This window comes from Pipra filicauda, unplaced genomic scaffold (assembly GCF_003945595.2).
Source record: "Pipra filicauda isolate LSUMZ 115617 unplaced genomic scaffold, ASM394559v2 scaffold1293_size19312_pilon, whole genome shotgun sequence".
NCBI lineage: Eukaryota > Metazoa > Chordata > Aves > Passeriformes > Pipridae > Pipra > Pipra filicauda.
In genome coordinates this window covers 304-19,312 of record NW_024103755.1, presented here as the reverse complement: position 1 = coordinate 19,312, position 19,009 = coordinate 304, and the positions used below count along the sequence as shown (strand labels likewise).

The 19,009-nt window shown below is 41.2% G+C and overlaps 1 protein-coding gene across 1 annotated transcript; it reads left to right on the top strand.

The window, feature by feature from the left end:
- The first annotated feature begins 6 nt into the window (after nucleotides 1–6).
- On the top strand, nucleotides 7–8,536 carry LOC113995503 (leucine-rich repeat flightless-interacting protein 1). The gene is made up of 6 exons (XM_039390951.1): nucleotides 7–43; nucleotides 964–1,056; nucleotides 1,514–1,606; nucleotides 2,727–2,819; nucleotides 3,277–3,418; nucleotides 5,047–8,536. The coding sequence occupies exons 2-6, from the start codon at nucleotides 1,012–1,014 to the stop codon at nucleotides 7,152–7,154; spliced, it is 2,481 nt and encodes an 826-aa protein (XP_039246885.1). The 5' UTR covers nucleotides 7–43; nucleotides 964–1,011; the 3' UTR covers nucleotides 7,155–8,536.
- Nucleotides 8,537–19,009: the final 10,473 nt, after the last annotated feature.

Sequence of the window (19,009 nt, the reverse complement as noted above, 5' to 3'; positions counted from 1 at the left end):
ACAACTGGCAGAATCCAGGAGGCAATATGAAGAAAAAAGTAAAGTATGTATATGTATATGTATGGCATGGTAAATAACAGGGGAAGATTTGGAGGTGGGCAGAGACCTTTGTGAGGAGGCAACCAAATTACTATTCAAATTTTTGAATAAGTTACTGTTTTAATTACTGCTAAGGCAAGTGGAATAGCAGCATATTATGTACTTGTGTCCTACAAATGGGAATTTTCCTAAGTTTCTGTCTTATAAAGCAATTTCTGAAAAAGGGAGGAAATGTTTTAGATGGCAAAGGCCATATTGGTATTATCACATCTCTATTTTATGTTTCATCTTTAAGTTCAGGGGGTTTGTCTGTAGGGACTTCTGGAGCATTGTTACACACAAAGGTGTCTCCAGACAGGCCATGGGAGAGTTGTACAGTTCAGATAGTTAAGGCAGCTCCATGGTTAAGTGTTGAATTAAGTTTTATATGAATTCAGCATCTGACAGCTAGTGATTTGGTGTTAAATGATAAAACTGGGGCTTGGGTTAGTTTTTCAGAACTGACTGTTTTTAGCTTATGGCGTTTGACTACAGTGCACCTCAAAACACGGTTCATGGAAGATACAGTGTGTTTTTTTCTTTTTATTTTAATAAGTCCAGTTAACTTTTAGTATGTGGCCACGTGGAAAGAATGGGTTAAATTCCCATCCTTTCAGTCTGTAGGACTGGAGTGTAAAAGGTCTTCACTGCCAGCCTGCTGCTCAACTTATGAAATGGGCTAAATGATGATTGTCACTTCTATATTTGGTCTTGGAAAAAGGACAAATAAGATAAAAATTGTACTCTTGTGGGATTGTGATTAGAGGGATATTCAAGAATTACATTGCAGTAAGCATTTCCTTTGAGTTTGGGCTTGTTTCCCCCTTTTTTATGGGAAACTATTTTTGATTAATAATAATTTCATGAATATTTCATTATTTGTAGGAATTTGAGAGGGAGAAGCATGCTCATAGCATATTGCAGTTTCAGTTCATGGAAATCAAAGAGGTTTTGAAGCAAAGGGAAGAAATGCTTGCAGTAAGTAACTTTTTTTTTTAACGGTTTCTTTGTTTGGTACATTCCCAGTAAGCACTAGAAGCAGAGAAGGTGAGGCATGGAGAATTTTATTGCCTACTCAAGTTTCTCACCTGAAGAAATATTAGTGTTTCAGGCCAAACAGGTTTGGAGCTGACTAATGGAAATAGTACTTTCCTAAACATTATCTCATTCTTCCCAAGTATTATATTTTGGACAGCTGTTTGTGGAGATGCAGAGGAAAATAACAGAACTGTAAAACTTGTATTAAGTCATCTCGTGGATAATAAGATTGTCTTCAGGAGCACAGGTTCAGTTGAGATGTCAGAAGCTGTGCATGTAGATACTCTTTTTACTTTAGCACCTGACTTTTTTCTTTCTTTGGCATCACTGCGATCTTGACCTTCTTTGTTAACCTGTTACCTGCTTTCTGTCTTCTTGCTTTGCTCCTGTCCCTCAGGAAATCCAACAGCTGCAACAGAAACAGCAGAGCTATGTCAGGGAAATTTCCGACCTTCAGGAGACAATAGAGTGGAAAGACAAAAAAATAGGGGTAGGACTTTGTCAACTCCTGAAATGTCTTCAGAGTGTCATTCTCCACCTGATTCTGCTTCTGTAAAACCCCATGAATAAAACCTTCCTTAGTGCCTTTGCTTGGTGTGACTAGCAAATAGCAAGTTTTGTCTTTGGCCAGTGTCATAAAATCCAAGAAAAATCTAGCAGCTGGTCTGATTGCAGACCAGGGGTAGTTTATTTGCTGTGCTGCACCATTTGCATTTGCCATATCGAGAAAGGAAGTGCTATTTATAATGCAATTCCATCAGCATTGAGTTTTCGCTTATTCAGATTTAATCTGTGGACTGAGCAGAAACTGGAGTGGGATAAAGAGGTAATAGAGCTATTTATAGGCTATTGGGATGAAAGTCTCCCATGCTTCTTATCCCTTCCTACCACCCCTTGTCAAAGCCACATGGAAACCCACTCTTAAAGAACAGCCTGGCTTTCTTTTCCAACTGAACACTGTGAAAGACTTTCTGAATACAGGAGGAAGAAATCTGGCAGCTTGCCCGTGCTTGTGACGTCCAATAATTCGTATCAGCTTGAAACTGAAAATGGTCCAATTTTTTTATGGTTCTGTTTGTACTTACATAGAAATATTGGGGGGGGTCAGTGGCAAAATATGCATTTGCACATGGTGCATCCCAGACTAAGGGTGACATAGTGGCAGCTTTCAAATTAATTGAAATGTACTGCACCCATGATGGTAACCCATGGAATAAAAAGACTCCTGAAATCCAGGGGGCCTGCTTCTATGCCCTTCTGTTAACATATGTTCAGTGTGCATGTGGAAGTAATATGGATATGGATTAACCTGTGTAGCAGATAAGAATAACACGTGGATCCTCATTTGAAGGATCCCTAATGAAGGATTGGGCTCTGAATGTCTGGTTATTGAATAAGCTGTGCATTTCTTGGATTTGGAGTTTATCTCTCTGTCTGTAAACTCGGTCCTGTAATCTGTAAACTTGACCTTTTTTCATCCATGCCCCTTCCATCAGTTTCTGAATATCTTAAATCTACTCATTCTTGTTTGCACTTGCTTTTCATGGCCTTTACTTGTCTACCTTCCTTTCTTCACACCTCCTCGCTCTCTGTCTCTGTTGGGAACTCAGGCACTAGAGAGGCAGAAAGATTTCTTTGATTCCATAAGGAGTGAGCGGGATGACCTTAGAGATGAAGTGCTTGTGCTGAAGGAGCAACTGAAGGTATGCAAGAGGAATAGAAGAAATTTGTAATCAACTGCTGACCTTTTTCTCCTGTACATTCTGGCAGAAAATTTAAATCTACCTCAGTAGCAATAACTTGATTTTCATGTTGCCTGTAAGTTGCCATTTCAGGAATTTTCTATATTAAGTCCTTCCCCCTACTATTGATTGTGACTTCTTAGTGTAGACGAGAGTAATAAGGACTTGCTTTTGTAGGAGATGCTTCTCTGAGGAACATTTTATGCTGCAGATTTTTGTTTAAAAAAAAAAGAGCTGGGATGACATGCTTCCTGTCAGAATGGCTAAACTGAGAACTGCAATATCTGTTCTCTTTCCTGACTTCCAGCCATGTTTAATTGAAGCAATTGTTTATTCAGAGTATCACGGACAAGAACACTTAACAATCCCTCTCTTTCTGAGCAGCAGACTCTAAAGCATTGCTTTCCCTTCTCTACAGAAACATGGAATAATCCCTGACTCTGATGTAGCCACCAATGGGGAGACATCAGACATTCTTGATAACGAAGGACACTTGGATTCTTCCAGAACCGTTCCAGGCACAACTCAGGCATTAAAGACAGGAGGGGAGGGGATGCTAGGTAAGTGCTGTACGTCCTTGCAGATCTTCCTGCCTGTCTGTCATTCATTCATCCATCTTTGCTTGAATTTGGGCATTTGTTAGTGGGACAATTAACACATCACGCAGCATGCTACTTGTCAAATCACTTCCTATGCATTTTTCTGCTTAATATTGATTATCACTCCTAGTATGTTGTGCAGTTTCCAGCAAGGGCAAACTTCATTTCCCTTCCAAGGCGGCAAAGGACGAGAATACAAACAGTACATTACAGATAAGTAGCAGCCATTCACATTACTATTTAAACCCTGAATTTGAAAGCTGTCCCAGGATAATTCTGATAAGGAAACAAAAAGCATTTTAGTTTTCTATAAAGAACTTGTATGTTGGTTCATTTATATCCCTGTGAACTGGAAGTGTCTGCTTGAACAACAGTGCTGGGCACTATTACACCATACTAAAGGATGAATTCTTTGGCCCTGGTAATCCTGTACTATTGAGCAGTTAATTTAATACTTCAACATTTTAGCTTGTTAGATTAACATTTAATTGAAAGAATATAATTGACATGGATAGCATTAGGAAGGAGAAATCTGGTTGGCAAAAATCTTCTTACACAGTTGTGATGAATGGCCACTCAGAGAACTATTGTACTAGTGTAAGGAAAGGAAGTAATATTTTTGGTTTGTTGGGTTTTTTTGTTCTAAATGAACATGCATAAATGGCATCAGGCAGCCAACTGTTCCAAGTGCAGGTTTTCTTGCTTTGAGCTTTTGGCTGCTTTTTCCTCACTCAGTTTCTGTATGGAAACAATATGGAACACCAAAAACCGAGGTAAGGGTGTATTTTTAAATGCAGTATGTTTTCTATATCTCCTAATTCTGGTTGTTTGGTTTTTTTTTCGGGGAAATAGGTACAACATAGACCCAAAAGCTAACTAACCACAAACACTATTGTTTTAATACCTGTTGCTTCTAAATATAAGCTGGAAGAAAAATTGTTACAACAAAAAAAGACCAAACACCTTTCAAAAAACCACAGAAGTCCCCATCCCTTTGGGTGGCTGTAAGGGGCACAGAGTACCTGAGCTCTGCTCTGTGTTGGGAGTGCTGAACAGCCAAACCGTTTGCTTGCCAATCAGATTTTACATTCAGTGTCTGTCGTGCACACTGATGATGATGCCCGTTTGTGGTATTAAAAGTAAAATATTACTGAATAATCCTTCATGACTTCATTGTAATGGCATCAGACCCCTGCATGCATAGAGGGGTGTCAGGACTGAAGTTGTAGAGAATATTGCTGAGGAAATACGATCTTTAAAGGTACATCTGCAAGTATTGCTGTTAAATTGCACTGCTTCAAACAGTTGTCCTCCTCAACGAAAGCTGTAATTCACACAGCCAAGAGCATAAATCTCCTTTCCAAAAACACAAGCCAGCACCAGAGACTTCTTGCTTTGAGAGGGCAGCGGTGAGTTTCACTGATCAAAATCTCCAGACCCTTACTAATTCAATTGCTGCTTTGCCTCACGTAATTGGCAAAAGCTGATCTCTTATTAACCTGTTCTTTGATTCATTCTCTCTTTCGGGTTTTAAATGGGGAGGTAAGTGCTGTGGTGTGGTCCCTTCAACTTTCTCAATGGTCTTTTAGGCAAAGCCAATGAAGTGGAGATGAAAAATGAGATTTTGGAGGATGTGGGGAAAAGAGAAATCATGCAGAATACTGAGCATGAGGAACACAAAGAGGAGTCTGAGGAGCAGGAAGTACAGACATTGCATGCTGAAAATGCAAAGGCAGAAAAAATGGTTGAAGAACGTGACGCCCTGTCAACAGTGATGCTCCCAGATAGTAGGTTTGCAGAGCAAGCTCAAAGCCTTACAGAACCTGTGTCAGAGAGCACTTCTTCCAACAATGGTAGTGACACAGATGATCTGAGAAAGGTGACAGAGCCCACAGGCACACTGGCCCAGCAGCCTGATAGTACAGAGGCTGAACACTGTGACTCGAGTGCAGGGACAGACGAGAACTCGGAGGTGGGCTCTCTGCAAGGCCATCAGATTTCTGAGACTTCTCAGGAAATGCTTTGTGACTTAGGTACAGAGCAGGAACTGGGAGAAGCTGCACCCAAGCAGGAAGAACAAGAGGATCTTAAAACTAGCCATGACCTAAGTGATAATGAAATGGGTCAAGAAGCCAACAGTACAAGTGAGAGCAGTGAGCTGGTTTCTAACCAGGCAGGGCTACCAGAGGGTGCAGTGGGAGGCTTGCTTAGGGAAGAGGGAAATGTGGAGAGTTCCACTCCAGAGGAACTCCAGCACTCAGAAGAAAGTGCTGAAAACAAGGTTACAAATGTCTTGGAGGAAAAGCTTGTTGAAAGCAAAGACTGCACCGATGGAAGAACTGAGGAAACAGGAGGGGATAGAGCTGGAGAAGGAAATGAGGTTGGGAACGCAGTTGAGGGTCAGCCAAGGGAAACTGAGTCTGTGGGTGTGGAGGGGATGGAGTCCTGTGAAAGGAGTGTCCCAGCAGAATCACTTGAAAAGGAATGTGGAGGACATCAGGCATTCACCCAGCCAGTTTCATCAGAGGACAGTCCTTCAGCATCATCAGAGGAACAAAGTACACAAGATAAAACTGAACTTGAAAATGCTGCAGCTGAGAAGGACAGACAGGAGGAAGAATCTGTGGAAGAGCTGAAGAAGTGTTCAGGTTCTGCAGAAACAGGGGAGCAAGATAAGGCATCTGTGGAGGCAGAGGGCTGTATTCCTGAGGTAGAAGGAAGTGTGCTGCAGCAGGCACAGCCAGGCACCGATGTTGTGAAAGAGGTGACGGCTCAGGAAACCAGTTTAGACCCAAGTCTTTCAGATGATAAAATTAAGGAGTCAGAATTGGAAACAGGGGATGAATCTGAGAAAGGAAAGGAAAGTAGGACAGAATGGGTAGAAGATTTAAAGCCAGAGGTAGAAGTTCAAACAGTTCAGTGTAGTGAAGAAACAGCAGGTAGTACAGAAGCAGAGAAAAATATTCCTTTAGAAGGTGAAGTGCAGAAGGTGGTCAAACAAGAGAAAGATGAATCTAAAGAGGAGTCAAGTGTAGGTGTTAGTGTAACTACTGAAAACAAAGCTGATAAAGAAACACTGAAAGAAAATGAGCAAGAATTAGAGCTTACAGACCACCATGGTGAGGAACTTGCTTCTGAGGAATGTGCAAATAATTCCCTGGCACAGAAAGCTGAGCAGGATGAAGAAGTTAGTGAACAAGTTAAATTGGAGGATCAAGCAGAGGAAAGCCTGGAAGATGACGGCGATGCATTTGATTTTGATGAAGAGTCAAATCAAATACTAGAATCTGATGAAAAATGTGATGGAGAGAAAACTCAAGCAGAGAAAGAAGAGGGTGATGGAGCAAATGATGCTGTTGGAAAAACTGCCCACACAGACAAAGCTGGAGAGGGAACAGACCAAATGGGAACCAAAGATGCCTTGACCAAAGACAACAGCTTGCAGCATAAGCAAGATGAGCCTGAAGAAACAGGGTGCTTGCAAGGGGAAGCATTGTTGAATGCTGATGAGAAGGCTGATGTGATGGAAGATGAAATCAAAGCATCAGATTCTAATTCAGTGGAAAAAATACAGGATGAAAGTGTTTTGGAACAGGATTTGGAAAGTGCTGTCATTAACAGGGCTGAAAGCAAGGAGGATTTGCAGGGTAGTAGAAAAGGTAGAGGTAGATCCAGAGATGACTGTACAATATCCTAAGTTCAGGATCTCAAGCCTGAACAAGTTACATGCCATGTGACCAGTCCCAGGACAGAAACATGCACTTTGCACAAGACACCAGACCCTAGGAATACTCTTACAGCTTTTTCCTTATAGGTAACTCATCATAATGCAATGTATGTACGTGGTAGTGATGCAAGTATTAAGTTATTCGCTGACATACCTGGCCACAAGAAGTCATGAGTGGGCTTTGTTTTGCTGTGTCTCAGGTTAAAAGTTTATCACCAGATGAGCTTCACAAATTGACCATGCAGACTATCATACCTCTAGTGTGGATAACTGCTACTGAGGAATTTCTGTAGGCATTTTTTTATTCTAGGCTAGATGACAGATGTCCTGAATGTACATATGTGCATGGGACCTTTGTGAACTTATGCACATGCTTACTTCTGCTTAGATCTGCAGTAAGTACATTAACACTTCATGAAGGAACTCATCAGATCAGCCACACTGATGTTGAAACTTCTTTCAGAGTGATTAAAATCTATGAACTAATCTTATTTTTTAATATGGAAAAAAAAGATATTTTCATTCCACTTTGTGTATTTCTAATATGGTCACACTCCAAAATACAGTAGGATCACTGTGAATCTGCTTAGTCTAAGCACTTTGGAAGAACAATATACAGTTTGAAGAAAGTGCAACATACAGGTCTTAGTTTGCTGAAAGGAAAAAATATATACATGTTTACTTCATCTAGGCACTTTGCACCACAATAGGCCTTTCACACCATGTCTCACATGGGTTTTTTTATTTTTTCCAGAGAAAGTGTCAATACACACTGTAATGTGTGCTTAGGTCTGCTCTTAAGTACTGTCTAGATATGAATGTATAAAATATCTATTTTTCCAAGAAGATTTTTGTCTAAAATTGCATTTGCTTACTGCATTATATTTTTTGCTAACTATGATTCTGAAAGAATGTTTTTATCTCTGAAACAATCTTACCTCCTCTGTTCTGGAAAGAAGATAAGTTTGCATGTCTTAACTCTTATTGGGTATCAGACCAAAGATGACTGTTGTTCTGTGTACTAGCCCCCATGCTTTTTTGATAAAGCTGGATTGCTTTGAATTCCTGGCATAAAATTAGACACTTGGACTCCATTGCTGTATTTTTTTCTTGCATCTTTGCTAGTGCTTGGGAGGAAGAGCATGTTTTGCATACATAAATATTCATTTAAAGTTGTTTTAAGCAATGAGCGTCACAAGAAAATGCAAATTGAGGGGGGTGGGGGCTATGGAAGGCTGAGTTTGTATTGATGTTACAAAGCTGATAGAGTACAGACAGAATGCAAAATTTCAAGATGTATATCAAAATGTGCTGCTGTATATAATTTAAATAAACGTATTTTATACTCTAAATTACCTGTCCAGAGCACTGTTTCTAAACCTGCATAAATAGTTATTTAAATCTGTATAATTTCAAACGCATTTTTCTGCAGCTTTGTTCAGTTTATTGCGTTGTGCTACGTAGCTGGAAGAGCGATCTTCCTAGGACGGGGCAGCCCCGGGGTTTGAGGACCTTGAATATATGATGGCACCCTTAACTGTAAACCTCTAACAGGTCTGTAACCCTGTAACTCCTTTCATATGGCTTCTCTCCACCTTACAGCAGATCCACCATGGTTTCTGTAAGTATCAGCAGTTGTTCTTAAAGGGTTTACACTAAATGCTAATCCAAAAAGTCATAGATCTGAAGAGCATTTCTTATTAACATGTAGCAGTGTTTATTTAAAGATTTGGCTCTGCTATACTCTCAACAGTAATATCTGGTTTAATGTTGAAAGTGCTTTTTAAATGTTAAATACATTTAAATACATCATTAAATGTGCTTCCCAGGCTTCACCTGTACATGTGGATGGATCTACCTGAGTTAAATTAGCCACATGCTAATTTCCTGGATTTTTTATCCAAGTTGATTTCTAATCGAAAGGTGTCTGGGTGGTTGAGGGAATCACTGATGAGCTGATTTTTAATGAGTTTTTTAACTTCATAAAACAAAGCATCTGTAAGATAATTCCTTTTTAGAGCCAGGTCACAGAAGGAGAAACAACTCCAGTCTTGCCTGTCCACATACCAGCTTTTATCGCACTCTCAGTGGAAATAGGGCAGGAGCAAGAACATGGACAGGCAGTGCAGAGTAGCTGATGTGCCAGAAATCCATCCTGGAACATTAGCTGCTTGTTACTTCTGTTGGCACCTGGTCCCTGACGTCTGGAATTGGGCAAGTACCGTGGAAGAGGAGGTCACGGTATTGTTTTACCTCTTTGGTTTTGCTTGAGTATTTATTTGCACATCGAGGGAGAGGAGGAGGTCTCCCAGGTAAAGTACCTTGATGGTAAAGGGAACTACTAGATGTTATATTCAAAACTTAATAATTTCAGCATTTTATGTCAGCCAGCATTGAGTGAAATGTGTGTCATTAGAGGGGGAGAGGAGGCAGTGTCTCAGGAGGAATTACCTAGAAAATGCATCTCTTGTGAAGTTACACAATTGAAAACAGTTTTTGGCATTTCCCCTGCAACAGGTAACAGATGGAAGAAAACACCTGGCTTGTCACTTTCTTTGGTGGTTTTGACTTTCAAATATGAGTATGTGACCCAAGGATGAGACTTTTGTCTTTCAGAATAGCCCCAAATGTTTGCTGGGTTTTCTGTTCAACACCTAGTGCCACGTGTAGCCTGGAGCCTCGGTTCGTGCATAACTGCACGTTCAGAGCTAGCCTGAAATGCTTTCAAAAGCAGTAGCTGAAGAAAAGTACCTGATGAAAAAGGAAACAAAAATAATGAAATGGTCTTTGTCAATATTTCCTTTACTACAGAAAAGAACAGTCCTCCTGTTCCCTTCAAAATCAGTATTGCAAGCTGGTGTTTTCCAAATCCTGTGCTGTCCCCAACAGTATCCCTCTTCTGAGAAAGACAGGAAGGCATTTCTCAGTATTTTATGTTGTTTTCTCATGATCCAAATAAATGGACAGATCTGGAGAAAGGAGTATTGTCTAACCTGCTAATGATCCCAGAGTGGTATTCCTGCAGGCTGTTCAGAACAGTTGCTTGGGGCTGCTGCTGTGATTTCATGGAATGTCTTTCCATCCTCTAAGTAGAATTTATCTTTCATTTGCATAATGATTAACTACTTTGTGGGCCACACATCATGTAAGTCGTGCAGATAAAAACAGCTCCTTCCCATCCCATGGGAAGCTCCATCCCATCCCTCCAAGTGGGAAGAGCCATGGAGGATCTGTGGCTGATTTGAGGATGTTTGGTCAATGGTGCCACTGAAGCAGCACCCCAGTTAGCAGTGCCTCGGGTCACCTGCAGTGCCAAGGCAATGAGAACAGTCATTTCATTCACAAACCATAGCAGAAGACACTGGTCACCATCACCCCCCTGTGTCCTGCTCCCGCACAGGCCCCATTCCTCCTTCAGTCCTCTGTTAAACTCCTATGTGTGTGAAAGCCATGAACTGGTGCAGTGAGTATCCTGGGAATCATGTTTTCCAAAGTGAAGTGAGGTGAATGTCACACTCTAATTATTCATTCTAGTATCTTTGTACGTGAAATAAGGATAATGACTGTTACAGATAGGAATTTCAATTAGCTGCTTCAGTGTCCTAATTCAGGAAATTGCTCTTTCCTGCTCACCTGCTCTCAAAGTCCTCAGATCCTTGATTTGTTGGAAAAATGTCTCCTAAATGCAAAATTAAGGTGACTGCAGAGATAGCAAAGATAAAGTAAGTTTTCTGTGTTAGCATGGGGGTTTAAAAGATAAATGAAATCTCAAAGACCTTCATCTCTATGGCTAGAAAACTTTCCTACAGAAAAAGCAATTTTCCAGACTAATTTTCTCCCTGGTCCTGTAAATCCTGCTGTCAGCATGTCCCAGAGGGGTGCACAGATGTCCATAATGAAGGAAGAGAGGACTGATGGTGAGATTGGATTTGAAGGTTCATCCCAAAGTGCTAACATCCATTTTGCAGGGAAGGGGCTGGGGGGAAGCTGATATGCTTCCTTCCTGGAAGCTGGAGGAGGTGTCCTTTCTTCAGGCAGGTGTGTTTCACCCCACAGCAGTGGCTGTGTTAATGAAAGTTACAACTAAATTATTTTCAGGATCAAGGTGGATTATTTGGCTCCTTTAGAGTCAATAAGTTTGGGCTAATTTTGTAGTGGCCCAGAGTTTTCCTGCTGCCTCAGTCCTCGTTCTCCTTCCAGTCCTTAGAACTCCACTTCTCAATCTTTGCTGACCTGTGAGTCACAAAACTATCTCCTAGTATCTTCAACCTGTCTTTTACTGTTTGCTCTTCTTCTTTTCTTCATTGTCCTTTATTTTTCTTTATCTTTCATCTTTTGCAGAATTTCTGTAAGCTTCCTTTCCTTCCCATATAGATCTGTGAAAGTATTATTTTGAAGGGGTTTATACCTGTAAATTTTGGTTACTCTTGATGGTTGATGAAAATGTGAGGTTTCTGTTGGTTTTGTTTATTTTGTTTTTCCATAGAAATGCTCAGGTGTAACAGTTGAGTAAAAAAAAAAAGATAGGACTTGAGAAGGATTAAAATGGTGGCACAGAGTAGCTGCACTGGGATGTCACGTTAAGATCTGTATTGGGGTATTGCATCAGAAGCCAAGGTAAAGGTTTTATTCCATGCTCTGGTATGACTGCTGGGGTATGGGAATTTGTATAGCCAGGAGGGGAATGACATACCACATTATTGCTAGCTAATGGACTGTATATGTCTGCTGCACAGAGGGACTTTCATTTGAAAACCAGTTTTCCCCATGATTTGATTAAATGCAGACTCTTTATTCCCTTTAACTGGGCGTGCTAACAAGAAAAAAGGGAGAACCACAAGAACCACAAGACTTTGGCCTGTTCAGGATTTAAGGACAAAGGAGGACTGGCATTTTTAAAGCTCTTCAAAAACATTTAAGTCACACTGTCAACAGAATTTACCTGGTAAAAGCCCACCAGGCTCTTACCTGTAATTTGTCAATTTGCTTTCCTTAAGTTTACAAAAAGACCTTTTTCTTGAGTGACCTTTGGATTTTAACCATTTGAAAGACCTTAGCTGTGGAGTTGAGCTCTGAACACCCTGGGTTCTGCCCAGGTGGCTGCCTGCTGGCAAGGGAGGCAGGCTAAATAAACCTGCAGTAAACACCCACGTCAGACCTGGGGACTAAGACTCGGCTGAGGTCAACAGAGCCTCTTCTAAGAAGTGCATTTGAGTGCTATGTTCCAGTGCACTTCTGCTTGAGGTGTACCTGAACAGAGGTTGCTAATTAATGAGATAATTTTAGTGATAAGAGAATGTGTGAGTACCTGATAAAATGCTTTCATGTTTTGCGCCCCTTAACAGGGAAGGAAAAAACACGAGCAATTTGGTCACTTAATTTGTAGTTCTTTTTTCCAGTTGTCTCAGTCTGTAGAGTGGTCTTCATTAATGAAAGCCACACATATCCATGTGCTGACTGTGTAGCACTTCCAAGTGTAAGTGTAGCACAACAGCTGGCCCAGACTGCCCATGGCCTCTTGATGTCTGACATGGAGAATTGACTGTGAAGAGAAAAGAAGGTTTTACCAGACTGCTGCATTCAAAACACAAAGAATTTGATGGGCAAATGTTTTTCTGGTTATAATATTGAAGACAAAATGTCATTGCCATGTAAAAGAAGGGAAGATCTAAAGTGCTGAGAACGTGCTTAGCTATGATTATAGGTTTTTACAGTATTTTCATTGTGCTAAACTGTAAAGATTTGTGAGATTTTGTGTTGCAGTTGTGTTTGACCCTAGAGTTCTTGCATGCTAACCTAACGTAGAAGATTAGCCTCTTTGCATGCAGCTACTGCCGTGACAAGCATGTTCTGTGAGAATGACATAACCTCCCCTGGCTGCAGCCCCTTCCCAGCCCTGTCTGTGGCCTCATTTCCTGTGGTACGTGCATAACTCCCTCCACCAGTAGTTCCACTAACCTTAATGGTTCATCACATCTGTCAGATGCGCTCCGGAACGTGCCGCGCGATCACATCAGCACTGAACCTTCACTCTTATCTTTCAGACAGGCTGAAAAGGCTCATCGATGAACGAGAATCCCTCCTAGACCAGGTAATCACAGGGAAAGGGAAATGCTATTTACAAAATCTTTAATAAGAATAACAGGGATTAAGAAAATAGCCCCCAGGCAAGGTGTAGGGCAGCAGCGCTGCTGCCTCGCAGAACATGTGCTGGGTTGCTCTTGCTGGGCACTTGCTGCCTTGCTGGCCACTTAATTCTTCCTCTGAAACGTTTCTCCTGCACATTAATTCAGGATAAAGAGCAATGCCACCCAGTGTGCCCGTTCCACACTGCTAACCTGTCACGTTCAGTGTCCTCAGTCACCTAAAACTCCTTCTCCAGGATTATTTCTGAAAAATAGTACTTCACATTGGCCAAGCCCAAGGGTAAAACAAGCATGGCTCAGCAGATTTCATTTCCAAGAGTCAGCCCTCTGGATTGCTGGGTCTGTGGGTAATGGGCCATTCAGAAAGAAATGGTGGAAGAATTGCTGTAGATGGGTAAATAGCAATTAAAGTGATTTTTGCTGGTTCCATGATATTCCATGGAGGATATAAAGTTTGTTCAGAAAACTTCAGCTGATCTGTTTCTCTGCAGGTCACTCTGTGCTTTCATTTAAGCTCTAGATCCTTGACCTTGAGACTTGCACACACCCAAACACAGTTTTGGGAGTTTTTAAGAATGTTTTACATGAATGTGCCTGCAGAACATTTATGCCTTTTCTAGTAAAATAGCCTTCTTCCACTCATTGTGTTTGGTCCTGAATTTATACATAAGCACTGATGTGTAAAATATGATGAGTCATTTGCCAAAAGAATTTCTAGGACATTCCAGATTTTCTGGAATTTAAGTTTAAAAAAAATATAGTTTGTTTTATAATACTTGAGTGATTTTGAGTTCTGAGCCACAATTTTTCTCAGTGACTTTAATAACTATTTTGTGTTCTTCAGATTAAAAAATTAAAGGGACAACTGGAAGAAAAGCAAAAGAATGGCAAGATGGATAACACACAGTCAGAAGACGAAGTTCTGGAAAATGGGACAGATATGCACATGATTGATCTCCAAAGTGAGCTGCATTTTGATTTTAAGGGAATTTTGTGCCCTGCATGCGGGTGAGAAAATGTATAACCACATGACTGAGTAAAAGTGAGCCCTCAGTTCTTAGGGAGCTTCAGCTATGCACCTCTAGAGAGGTGAGGGAATTAGGAGCCTTTGTTGGAGTAAGATTGCAGTTGGGAATCTGTATTATTGCTCCTCAGGAGAGCTGGGGTGAATTCAGGATAATTCCGCTTTCAGAGTGGTTGTAAGGGAATCAGGCAAGAATGGGAATAGTGCCTACCTATAGCTGGGCACTTTTTGACAGAGAACTACTCTACTGCTGCAGATCCCTGATGCATGGAAATTTTATGACAGACTTGTTAGAAACTGCTAACACATGTTCTGACATCTCTGATAAATCTGCAATTTTTTTAGGAGATGCCAACAGACAGATCAGTGATCTCAAATTTAAACTAGCAAAGTCTGAGCAAGAGATAACAGCATTGGAGCAGAATGTAAGTTTTTGGCTTGTTCTGTTTGTTTAGGCACGGTGAGAATGCAAAGAGAAAGTGTATTTTGTTATATGATAAATGAAATTATGATTACTGCGATTTTCCCTTCAAATAAGAAACAGGAGTGTTGGAGCATTGGGGCTACTAGGACTGAAATGCTTTCATTTATGTTTGGGAAAGAGGGAATATATAATTCATCTGAAATGAAGGAAAAACAAAGACAAAGGTATATTGAGAGCACTTGCTGAACTCTGCAGAACACTTCCTTATGCCCAGCTATTGACAAGTCTTAAATGGCTCCTGGCATATGATGTATATGTATGGATTTGATACACAGCTGTTCAATTTTGATTGTTTGCACTGACTACATCAGTGATGCTCTTGCAAAGAGAATTTTAGTCAATGGACTGTATTTTTTGTTGCTGGAAGCATATTAACTATGGATATGTGTAAAAGGTCTGCAGTAGGTTACTGTTGCCATGTTTCCTTGGTATATTTTTTTTTTTCTGAAAATGTGCCTTATTTTATTAATGAGGAGTGAGCATCTCTCTGGTTATTCCTTGAGTACTAGTGGGAGAGTAAACCTTCAGAGTAACTTCCTGGTGCAGCTTTTAATTCAGAAACTTTGCCTTCACCTTAGGTAATACGACTGGAAGGTCAGGTAGCCCGATACAAAACTGCTGCTGAAAATGCTGAAAGAGTAGAAGATGAACTGAAAGCAGAGAAACGCAAACTACAGAGAGAGGTAACTCCAGCTGCAGGCTGTCACAGGCCAGCAGTCAGCCTGCTCTGTGTGTGGGGGAAGACCTGCCCCCCTGGTGTGTTTTAGAGGAGGAACCACCCTTATTGGCATAGCAAAGAATAAACATCTAATTTTTTTAATTGATTTAGCTATTAATTCTAAATGTACAACCAGACTTTTGGTGCTCAGACTGGAGTAACAGTCTCAACTGTGAACTCCCACTGCTGTTTCATCATTCCTTCCTAAACTGGCTTGCTGTGCCTTGATTTGTACCAGAGCTGGTTCTCTGGAGCAAACTCAAGTTCCATTTGTACAACATGAACCTGGAAGCAGCCTCCAAATGCTCAGGTTTGCAGCTGTGAATGTTCCTGTGGTTCCACATTCATCAAGCTGAAAAGTTCCTATTTCTGCTTTGCTGTCCTTGTCCTCGATTGTACCTGAAGGCTCATTACTTTGGGATGTATAAATTCTGGGTTTGTAAACACACATCACTGGTCTCTTGAGAACATGTGGTTCAGAAATTACAGCAGTAGAAAACTGCAAACTCTGCTGTAAACTTAGTTTGGGTGCTTCGTTATTTAAGAACAGTGCCACACCTTGCCAGGAACGACAGTCTAAACTTTCAAGCTCAGAGTCTAAATTCGAAGGCTAAATGGATGTGATTCGTTCTCTGTGAGCTTGTTTTTCTTGCTCTGTCAATCTCTTCACGCCTGTTTGCTGTAGTGTGGCTGTCCACAGATTCTGTCCATGTTTCTGTCTTTTAAAAGCGTTGCATCTTCAAGTCATCTGTAATTTTCACCTTATTTTTCTTTCCAAACTTCACGTTCTTTCCAAGTAGCTGCCCACAACCAGCCTGAATACCTTTATCAGCTTCTCTCACTCCTGCCTCCTGAGGTGTTTGATTTTTTTTTTTCAGTGTGGCTCTTTGCTTTTTCTGAATATTCCTTCTGCTCTACTGCCTATAAATACTGCTATGTGCAGTCCAGCTCTCTCTCCCTACCCCCATCCCGTGGTGGGTTTTATGGGAAACTAAGGCTGTGGATGTAGTTCTGGGAACCAGAAATGTAAAAGCTGAGAGGTGAGACAGGTGTACATCACCCAGCAGATACCTCTGAGCCTCATGCCTCTGGAGTTGAGGAAAATTCTGAGCCAGTTGTTCAACATTCTCTAAATACCTTGGATTCTTGGCATGCTTAGAAAATACCTGTGTGTGTGGCTTTCAAAGCAGTTACACAACATTTACTTTTAACTCTACAAAAAGGAATTTTCAACGGCTTTATGTGAGAAGGAAATTCCAGCAATGTGGTCAGTTGGTGTTGGTAGCTACAAACCTTGCTTTTCTTGGGAAATTGAAAACACTGTGAAAGTCACCTTTTCTTTTTTTTTTTTTTCCTGCTGCCTTCCTCCAGCTTCGTTCAGCACTGGATAAAACTGAAGAGCTTGAGGTGAGCAATGGGCACCTAGTGAAACGTTTGGAGAAGATGAAAGCCAACCGGAGTGCTTTACTGTCGCAGCAATAACCACCACCTCCCGATGGAAACCACTACTACTTGACGGAATCGGAACGACGCTGCAGCTGCTTCTGTCTCTTGCTGCCCGGGATGCTTTGTGTCATGCCTTCTGAGAACAGACAACCCCAACATTTGCTACGTGCCACCCAGCTGTGGGTCTCTCTGCGCAGATTCAAACCTACTGCACTATATCCATAGGAGTAGCTGATCCAAATGGCTGTGCCTGCGGGAGCCCTTCCACACCGAGCGCTGGGGACATTCGAAGTACAGTATCAGTCGACCACGTAAGAAGCACATTAAGTTCTCCATCCAGAGGGGCACAGCAGCCATTTATTGCCATTTAAAATGGTATTCAAAGAAAACAATTTGACTGGAATTTTGTGTCTTGCTGAAAATTTTAAAAGAAACACTGTAAGTTTTGGACTTTTCTCGTGACAGTATCTGTAATTTAGTGACTACGGTAGAGTTATTCATAGTAGGTTTTTCATTTACAAATCACTGTGGAACCACAAGCCATTACAAAGCAAAACTCCTTCAGTGGAAACCATGGAAGAAGATGGTCTTGGAAGCAAAAGTGACCTTAAATGACTTTGCCAATAAAACAAAGGTGTCTGGAGGGATTTTTGCACCAGTGGAATCATGAGACTCTTTTATTTCAGGGTAAATAGGCAATAGCTTCATTGAATTTTCAACTTTTATTTGTATTATTTAATCCCTGCTCTTGGAGTTGAAGTAAATGACTTTTAAAGGATGTAAAGTTGCGTTAGTAAACCAGCATAAGGCCGTGTTTTCAGAAATGGTGGGTTTTGCACTTAGATCATTCTCTTTGGTGCATTTGTCATTTAAGCAAGTGTCATTTGCTTAAACAAAATATGAAATGGGTTTTTTACATCAGAAACTATCTACTGGTCCATGAACCACTAGGAAACGATGCCGCTACAAAATAAAAGTCTGATTTTTAAAAGAGTAACTGATAAGTAAAGAAGCACTTTAGAAAATATTACTGCCTATGGGTTTTCTACAAATACAGAAGTAGCGACTTCTTTCCTTCTTAGGTCATTATGAAGGTTTTCCACTTTTCCTGAAAATCAGCGTAACCAATTAAGATGTTGCAGGCAATTACTGTGTGTACAAAAATTATATATGACTAGCACTACAGCTCTGGTTTATTGGAAATCATTCTGAATGTACTACTCAAAGGAGAACAGCAGTTACCCGAGGGATAAAGTTGCCTGTCCCCTTTCAGCCCTTACAGGGAAGAACCTGAGGGCAGGCGACTGATCCCTTTGGAATCTGCTCATGCTGTGAAGCAGCACCTGCTGTTCCACAGGAGCAACCCTCTGTCCATGCTGCGTCAATAGATATGGTTCTGTCAAGCCAAATCCAGACCCGGGAGACCACATTTCTTCTTAACTTAGTCTTCAGACTCTCTGATCCAGGTCTTTCCCCAGCCTTTTCCTTGCAGACGGGAGGTTACAGTACAGACTGCTGCTATTTTCAATGCAAGGGAAGCGCTGGTATCTTCTTAGAGCACCTTCACTAAATAAACCAAAAACAGTGTCTGAATGTGTTTCTCTGGTTTGGCTAGGAAACAACACCTTCTTCTTCATCTCTTCTGAGTGCACAAGGAAATTTAGGAATGAAGTACTGAAATTAATATCCCAGGAAAAGGATGAAGAAGGCTTTTTTTATGCTCCTGGGGAACACTTCCAGAGACGGTGATTCCACCACCTCCCTGGGCAACTTATTCCAATGCCTGACCATTCTTGCAGTGAAAAAACGTTTTCTAATATCTAATCTGAACCTCCCCGATGCAACTTAAGGCCATTTCCTCTCGTCCTTCCATTTGAGATGTGGCAGAAGAGCCTAACTCCCCCCCGGCTCCACCTGCCTGTCAGGGAGTTGCAGAGAGCGAGAAGGTTCCCCCGAGCCTTCTCTTCTCCAGGCTGAGCCCCCCCAGCTCCCTCAGCTGCTCCTCAT